The sequence below is a fragment of the Callospermophilus lateralis genome, chromosome 1, assembly GCF_048772815.1.
Source record: "Callospermophilus lateralis isolate mCalLat2 chromosome 1, mCalLat2.hap1, whole genome shotgun sequence".
In the NCBI taxonomy this organism is placed as follows: Eukaryota; Metazoa; Chordata; class Mammalia; order Rodentia; family Sciuridae; genus Callospermophilus; species Callospermophilus lateralis.
The window spans coordinates 90,787,551-90,796,579 of NC_135305.1; the positions used below are offsets into that span (position 1 = coordinate 90,787,551).

Genomic DNA, 9,029 nt, shown 5'->3' on the forward strand with positions numbered 1-9,029 from the left:
AATATTAAAATAATACGAAAGCACAAAAATATGCTACAATAGTTGTAGCATTATGGATTCAGAAAATTAATTCTGCCACTTTTTAAATGTATTCCTATTAAATGAATCTTAATTGAATTATGAAGGGTCATCCATGAAGAACTAATCTTCTTTGTGAGACTAAATAACAAAATAAAGGTCTGGACCTAAACATAGGTGTAATTTTACTACTTTTAATGATTCACAACCATCAAAAAGAGTAAAGAAAATTAGCAGATTCAAGCTGATGACAAATGATGAACTAGCAATGTAAGAATTTACAATTAAACATTCAAAGTCTCAAGCTACTCCACCTGTACATAGGTACACAGGTCTATAGTCTCTGTGAGATGGAAATATCTCATTAACATGAACTTCAGGAGACATTAATACACCTAACATATTCATTAAAAGACATTCATACAACTTGACAGGATTGTTTAAAATGTTCAAATTTTAGCAACACCAAAACATATGTGTATACATAATTAAAATGTTATCTGCTTTCAGTCTTTATTGGCCAAAAGTTAACCACAAATTGAGAATACATCCTTCCATTTACACAAACTAAATTCAGCACATTTGTTATTTATGACTACTCATGAGCATCTCATATTCAGAAATCCTCATACCAGAGCATCTTTTTAATAATAAAATGTGGCATTTATACACAATGGAATATTACTCAGCACTAAAAAATAACAAGATCATGGCATTCGCAGGGAAATGGATGGAATTAGAGCAGATTATGCTAAGTGAAGTTAGCCAATCCCAAAAAACAAATGCCGAATGTCTTCTCTGATATAAGGGAGGTAACTCAAAATGGGGTAGGGAGGAAGAGCATGGGAAGAAGATTACCTCTAGATAGGGAAGAGAGGTGGGAAGGAAAGGGAGGGAGAAGGGGAATTACATGGATGGTTGAAGGAGACCCTCATCGTTATACAAAATACATGTATGGAGATGTGAGAGAAAAAAAAAAAGAATAGTGTTACCTTAGATTAGTAGAGAGAAGTGACGGGAGGAAGGGGAGGGGATGGGGGGAAAGGAAGGATAGTAGAATGAAATAGATACTATTATTCCTGTGTGTATTATGTGACTACATGACCAATGTGATTCTGCAACCTGTACACTCATAAAAATGAGAAATTATATCCCATCTGATTCAAATGTATGATATGTCAAGGTCACTGTACTGTCATATGTAACTAATTAAGACAAATAAAAAATTTTAAAAATGTTTAGGTGATGATAAATATTCTTTGTGTTAACCAAAGCCTATTTTGGGGGAAAAAAATTGTTCCAAGCATTGAAAAAATTCTCTAAAAATCTCAAATTTCATCTTACTTGCTGGCCTTCCTGGGAAATTATTGATATGATGTCTAAGTATTAAACACAGACTCCTGCAGCTAATGCTCAGTTGTATCCAAGTGTTTGTCAGAAAGCAAGCACAAAAAGATGCCTAGTGATCCCTGGGTCTCAGTTTCTTTAGCTTTTCTTGTTCCTTATGCCACTTAAAATAGCCTCTGTTTCCACTTCTTATTCCAGTACCTCTCTGTACGATCCTCTTTCCTTATTCCCTCTGAAGAAGGAAGAAACAAGAAAACTAACACTTATGAGCATGAAATATTCCCAGAACTGAATGCTGGAGATTCATTTCTTCCCTTACTACACTCTCACCCTAGACAAGATGAAGTACAGTACAGCAGTTAAAAGAATAAACTCAGGAGCCAAACTGCCTGGCTTCAAATCCTGACCCTTCCACATGGGAGGGATGACCCTGGGCAAGCTACTCAACACCTGTGCCTCAGATTCCCCTCTAATAAATAAAATAAGTATGGTAATCACAATGCCATGGTGATTACTGATTTAACAGTGAAGTGAGTTAATCTAAAGCTCCAAGAACAAAATCTGGCACAGAGCCCCTTATCAGTATAAGATGCTTTTCATGGGAATATTCATGAATTCAACTCCTATAAATTTGAATAGCACTGATTGGCTAAAAACTCCTTATTTTTCTGTCTCTCCACTCAGACCATCTTTCTTATGTTCTACCACCTTACCTGACTTTCTCCTTGGACATCTCACAGTTGTCTCCAAAATAATACATCAAGATAAAATTCTAGCTCCTTTTCCTCAAACCTGTCTTCTCATCCACACCCCTAGTCTTTACTGTCTCTGTGAAAACTACCATTATTTCCCCAATTATAGCAGCCAAAATTCTATTCATATCTCCTCCCTTTCCCTAAAACCAACACCAATTCATCCATAAGTCCCATCATTTCTACCTCCAAAATATACCTGAAAATCCACCCACTTCTCTCCCTCTTCACACACCTCCTTTGTCTGCACCAACAAATCCCACTGGGTCTCTAGAAGAACTTCCTCTCTGGCCTCTCTGCCTTCATGAAACCAAATATTGCCTCAAGCCATTTGTGAGTTTCTCAAGGTAAAAATGTAAACGTGTTACTCTTGTTCAACACCCCTCAGTGGTGTCCCACTGCCTTAGGGGTGTTAAGCTCCTTTTTGAGATCTGGTCCATGCACTACCTCCCTCTTCTTTCAACATACCTGTCCTTCCTTAGCACTTGCTGTCTGCTGCATCCACAATGCTGCTCCTCTCAACCTCTCTTCAGCTAACATCTTTTCCTTCCTGAAAGTCTCACCTTTAAAGCCACTTCCCCAGAGCCTTTCTTGTCCTTATTTAAAGTGTCCTTATTTAAAGCCAGGGTTTCCTGGCTTGGGGCTTTTGTTTGTTCTGTTTTCCCTTCAACTGCTTTTCTTTTTCCTCTCATGCCCTCACTACAATGAACAATTATCTTTTTTTTTTGTCTACTTCCTTTTTCTAGGTTATAAGTTCCACAAAAGTAAAGGCTACAGAGTCTTATAAATCTTATGCCCAACAACAAGCACTTGATATAGTAGACATTCTATAATTGATGAATACGAATAAACCCACTATTTTACATATATTCTTGTTTTGGTTTGTTAGAGGAAAAGTTTATTTGGGAGCTCATGGTTTCAGGTATCTCAGTTCATAGCCAGCTCCAATCCTCCGGGCTCAAGACATGATGATCAGGAAGCAGAGAGAGACTCCAATGCCTGATACAAGAGATACACCCAAAAGCGTGCTCTCACTGCCCACTGTCCCACCCTGTCTACCAGCCACAGGCTACCTGCTTTCAGTTACCACTCAGTCGATCCCTATCCGGGGATTAATTCACTAATTGGGGTAAGGCTCTCATAACCCAATCATTTCACCCCTGAATGTTCTTGCACTATCTCACACATGAACTTTTGGGGGACACCTAATATCTAAGCCATAACATTCCACCCCAGGTCCCAAAAGCTAATGCTCATCTCACAATGCAAAATACATTAAGTCCATTTTCAAGAGTCCCCATAATCTCAACAGTTTCAAGATTGTCCGAGAGTCCAAATCCAAAGTCATCACTGAGACTCAAGGCAAACTCTTAAGTGTGAGCTCCTGTAAAAATCAAAAGCAAGTTACATATGTCCAATGTATATTATATTCTTTACTATAACCAGACAAAACTTTTATATCCCATTTTAAAGAAGAGGTAATTAAGAATGAGAAATATTAAGGGAGTATAGATGCACCTTCTGTGTATAGAAACAGGATTCAAATGCAGGTCAGTACAGGCATTTCAATACAGCTTCTTTCCTCTCGAGCACCTAAGAAGGCACAGTGCTCTCAAAAGTTGTGAATAATAAAATCAGAGATTCTAAATGTTAATTTTGCCTCCTGGGGTATATTTGTCAATAGTTGGGAGGCATTTTGCTTGTCACTAGGTAGGTACTAATGGCACTTAGTAGGCAGAAGTCAGAGATGTCTAAATATCCTGCCATGCATAGGACAGCCTCTCATATTAAGAAATTCCACCAAAAAGGTAAAACTGCAGAGGTTGTAAAGTCCTGACAATAAGAGCTAGGTTAGAACAGAGGTGCAGTTGCTCCTGACCACAGGAACCAAGCAAGTAATGTGAATGAATCAAACAGGACAGATATGAGGGGGAAACACAGCTTTTATCATCTCTCTTTTCCATACTCGGGTTACCTTTATTATGTTTGTTTTATAAATGGTATTTTATTTTAGTCCCTCACAACAGACATGCTCCATGTGCATGTTTAACTTCTACATTTTTCACTTCCCCTCCTGAAACATGCAGCCTTCTCAAGCTATCCCTCCCTCTTCCTTCTTCTAATAAGGGATGAGGGTACAAGAAATATATAGACATGTCAGATAAAAAATGGCAACTGACAGCCACAGTTTAGGGAAAATAATAGAAATCAGAGAAAGCTATGGCAACTGGACTATCCATGTCCCCATGTAAAGAAGAATGTGGATTTATGTAGTTCTACCAGATTGCTGCCATGTAGGAACACCAGTTCAGTGACGCTCAGGACAGGCAAGACATTAAACTTTAAAAATCACTGATGTTTCTGTCCACCATCACATCCTAACCTCCATATTCAGCTTTAAGTGGTTTTATGTGTGTGGCTTGATCATCAGGGCATTTTAAAGTTTCCAGGTGACTTTAGTATACAGCTAAGATTGAAAATCACTGCTCTAGTGCAGGTCTCTCATTTTACCTGTGCATAAACCAAAGCTCAGAAAAGCTAAACTTTGCTCAGACACCCAAGAAGTTTAAACAGGCATAGAATCAGAAAATAAATAAAAGTTCTAGAAAGGCATTGTTTCAAACCATGGGGTTCATAAACAGCATTTATTTAAATAGAAAATCAGGGTATACTGCACATTATAGAGTCAACATTGTTACACAGAATTTGTGTTTTTAATATGTGCACATTGCTGGTTAGTCTCCATTCTCTTTCTTTCTCTGCTTTGTTCCCAGCCCCAGGAAGCTCACACTATATAGAGTGTTTCAGTAATGTTGGATGGTTCTGCCAATAAACAGCACTAGTGGGAGACCAGAGTGTGGGAGCTGAGTGTTTGAATAGCGCTTCTTGGTGACCTTGCTCCCACAACACAGCTTTCACTGGGTATAGCTCCTGATGGAGACCCCCTTCCCCTTCAGATTGGAAGATGATTCCATGTTCCCATCGTTGACAGTCCCTGGGTGCCTTAATGGTGCCTTTATGGTGTCCCTAAACCTGCTCAAACTTCTTCTCTTTTTTTAAATTGGTACATCATGATTATACATCATAGTGGGATTCACTGCATATTTGTACATGCATATAACATTATTTGATCAATTTCATTCCCCAGTACCTCCCCCTTTTCCTCCCCTAATCCCACCCCCATCTTCTTAATCTACCCTACTGGTCTCAAATCTGCTCATACTCCTAAAAATAGTTCATTAAGTGTTTCCAGCTAGACCACTGATATACATAAATAGATTAATAGTCACAAATATCTATTTACTTACTGGGTTGCATTTTCAGAGGTGTAAGCAGGTTTAACTTAACTGTATTATTTACTGTGGGCTGTAGTTGAAAAAGTCTGGGAAATATTGTCAATGTTCTTTCTACATCACTGCCTTCTTTGGCTGATAACAGGAAGCTATTAGGTTAAAAACTAAATATAAATATTTTGAGAACTCCTCTTTACAACTGTTATCATTAAAAAGCTAGTAAATAATTGTCAAATAAAAAAATGTATTAAAACATAATTTTAAACAATGCTTAACATTGCCCAACAATGGAAAGGGCCACCTTAGTAAGAATTACCAGTGCCTAGCACATGTGGAAAAGAGCCTTAGCCACCTTCTAACTCTTAAAAATCCATCCTTCTTTCATGGAGCTTCCTTTTCTCTTTCTAATACTTAGTTGTTTTTCTCAGCTTAATATTTAGTTGTTTACTTGATCACCTTCAAATTAACTCTCAAAGAACCAAATAAACTGCAATGCCTCTCAATAAAGAAGGCCAAAGAGCTATTTTAAAAGTTTCATTTTCAAATACTATTTAGTGTCAGTTTAACACTCATTCTGGGAGGGAAAAGGAAAAAAGAGCTGAGGCAATTTTCAAAAATGCCTAAACTATTCCTCTCTGCAGAATCTGAGATGCTTTCTGATGCTTGGGCAAGGCATGATGGTAGGGAAGGATTAGGTATAAAATCAGTCTATGAGACAATCTCTGGACCACAGTTTGTTCATCCAATCTCCATACATCTGATGACCATGGGCCAGGATAACACCCAAGAATATGATCTCCCACTTTACTGTACCGCCTTCCAATGCCCAAAGGGAAAGTCAAGCAAAGTGCCACAATATTACATTTATAATTATATTTCAGTATGAACATAACTAAATTCAAATACAAGCCAATCAATATAAGAAGACTCAAATACAAGAAAAGAAAATATGCAGATAAAAACAATAGGAATTATATAATTATTCCAGGTTTTTTTTCCTCATTGCTACTCCCTGAAGAACCAATGCCATTCCATATTTTACTACAAAGTGGTTAGTTTATACTAGCCTTTCAAGAAAAGTGCAAGTTTATTCTGCCCTAAGATCTCCAAACAGTATTATGCAGTTGCTTTTACAATAGGAACTAAAATTTGTTAAATGCTTTAGAAACAAAGTACTTTCCCAAGCCTCACCCACCCCTTTTAGTTTTGCTCCTCAAGACATCCCTGTGGAGTAAGTAGGGCATGTGATAATTCCACATAACAAAGAAAGACAGGCTTGCAAAGGAAGTAACTTGAGACTTAAACCAAACTGAACTGATGTGCACTGGCTCTGAAGGTCTGCCTCATCCTCTGTATCATGCTGCCTCCCCAAGGTGAACTTAACCTGCACATTGGCCAAGTTTTCAAGCTCGCTTCTGAGGAAAAAATATAAGGGGGGGGGTGATATTGAATTTTTCTAGTCTTAAATCTACAACTTAAAAAAAGTACCCTAATAATAATACCAACCTCCCTGAGCCCATTAAAACGCACATAGTGATGATGACTGGCTTTTTATGATTGACTGGTTTCTTAATGATGCCTGTGATCTCATTGGAAGCCGATTTTGCTGTGTTCTATTTCTTCGTCTATACGGAATCGCAAACTCTTGGCTAAGGGAACTTTCGGTCACGAAAGGAATTTTAAAAGATAACAAGGAATAAATCACCAGTAATTAAATAATTCAATAGCCAAAATCCATTACGGCAATATAGGAAAAGGGCAGTGTTACTGCATTTCACTGGCTGACTTAGAAAAATTAGGCCTATTTCCAAACTGCTATAACTTGCCTTTTTGTAATGTCAATCAGGGAACAAAGGAAACCTGAAGTCAGTCCACAACACACGAAATGTTTCAACTTTCTTTTCATCACATCACACATCATCTATTTGGTGTATGGTAAAGGGATGGGAGAGAGGCTCTCTTCACCAAACGTCCCCAAACCACCAGGGAAGGTTAAGGCTCTGGCATCCAAAAGACAATACAACCTGGAAAGTGACGTGTACTGGGGAATCACAAATAAAGTGCCACCAGCGGTGTTTGCGGCCAAGAAGAAAACAGCACGCTAAAATTAATTATAAGTTTGGCAACTTTCTAGGACAGGCATCGTGCGTTTGCTTCAATCTCCACTGAATCGCTCCCACCAAAAGCAAACCATCCTCGCGGTCAGGGGCCAAAATAACGGGAAGGCACCAATCAGCAGCGCTTTAGTCTAGTTAGCGCAGACCTGTCCATTTGCGGACAGGCCAGGCAGCTGTTGATCTGGGGCCATTTTTTTTTTTTTTTTTTAAAGCTTAGACAGCGGTGGGAATGGTGCGCTGAGAGCTAAGCTCCGGGAACAGGAGAGGAGGTAGGAACGTCCCAGGAAAGAAGTCAGAGAAAGCTGCAAACTGGCGGGGACCATCCGACCAGGTCGGGCGGCGGAAGCAAGAGGAAAGGGACAAGAGGGGAGAGGAGGAAAGGAAAGAGACGAGCCATGCCTCAAAGTTCCGCGTCCCGCCAGCGCTCGCGCGCTTGGGGCTGCTCACCTAGTAGAAGCGTGGTCCAGGTCCGGCCGCGCCCCGCGCGCCGCAGGCCCAGCGCCCCGCGCAGCCCGGCCACCAGGCGCCCCCCCAGGCCGACCCCGGCGGGCGACACGCCGGGCTCCGCGCGGGGCCCCTTCCTGCCCGCAGCGCCCTTGCGCCCTGGGGACGGGGACGCGCGCTCGGGTCCCGGCTCCCCGGCGCCGACGTCCGGAGCCCCTCTTAGCGGCGACTGCGAGGCGCGGGGCGGCTGGGGCGGCTTGGGAGCCGCCTCCCGGTGCTTATTCCGCGCCTGCAGGACCATCTTGGCATAGTCGCGCTCGCTCGCTGCGCGCGCCCGGACGGCGGCTGGGGAACCGCGGGCTGGCTGGGCGGCCGGCGCCGCTCACTCTCTGGCTGGCGGGCGGGCGGAGGGCGGGCCGGTCCCTCCCCGCGGGCTGGGAGGCGGGGAGAGCACGACGGCCGGGCGGCGGCTGCCTGCTTGGCTGTACGGCCAGGAGGCGGCGCCGGACTTGGGCGCCTGCCGCCGTTGCCGCCGCTCCGGTTGTCACGGCGACCGCGGAACGCCGGGGGGCGGGGGCGGGGACACCCTGCGAGCAGCGCGGCCCCGCCCCCACCGCCCCTCCGCGCCGGACGCGCGCTCCAGATGGCCAGCGCGCACGCGCAGACTTCCGGCGCGGGCAGGGCCCGATCCTGCGGCCGCCTGGCGACCCCCGCCCTCCTCCCGGCCTTCTCCGGGCCTGTCTTCGGCTGGGGCGCGGACGGCCTTCCGGAAACTATCGCTCCGCCCTTCTGGGAGAGGCGGGGAAGAAGGAAGAGCCTTCTGTAGGCGGGGTCGCTGGTCGAAGTTTTGGAGCGGATGAAGGCTGTCCTAGAGCCCCGCGGAGCTCGCGCGTCCTAGGCGGCGCGAAGGCAGCAGGGCGGGGCGGGCCGGACGCCCGTGGCAGGACAGCGGGAAAGGCTCCCGAAACCGCCACGGAGGGGCGCTGTGCGTGCGATCTGGGAGTTTCGTCAGCTAGCTTTGGCTTGTAGATAAAAATCAAGCCACCATCTCCATTTAC

The 9,029-nt window shown here is 43.3% G+C and overlaps 1 protein-coding gene across 1 annotated transcript in view; it reads right to left on the reverse strand.

The window, feature by feature from the left end:
• Positions 1 to 8,336, reverse strand: part of Dpy19l1 (dpy-19 like C-mannosyltransferase 1) — a 93,205-nt gene extending 84,869 nt beyond the window's left edge. Inside the window, exon 1 of the mRNA XM_076836174.2 lies at positions 7,975 to 8,336. Coding sequence (XP_076692289.1) covers positions 7,975 to 8,272 — 298 coding nt within the window. The 5' untranslated portion in view covers positions 8,273 to 8,336. The remainder of the gene's footprint in view (positions 1 to 7,974) is intronic.
• Between the last annotated feature and the right edge of the window lie 693 nt (positions 8,337 to 9,029).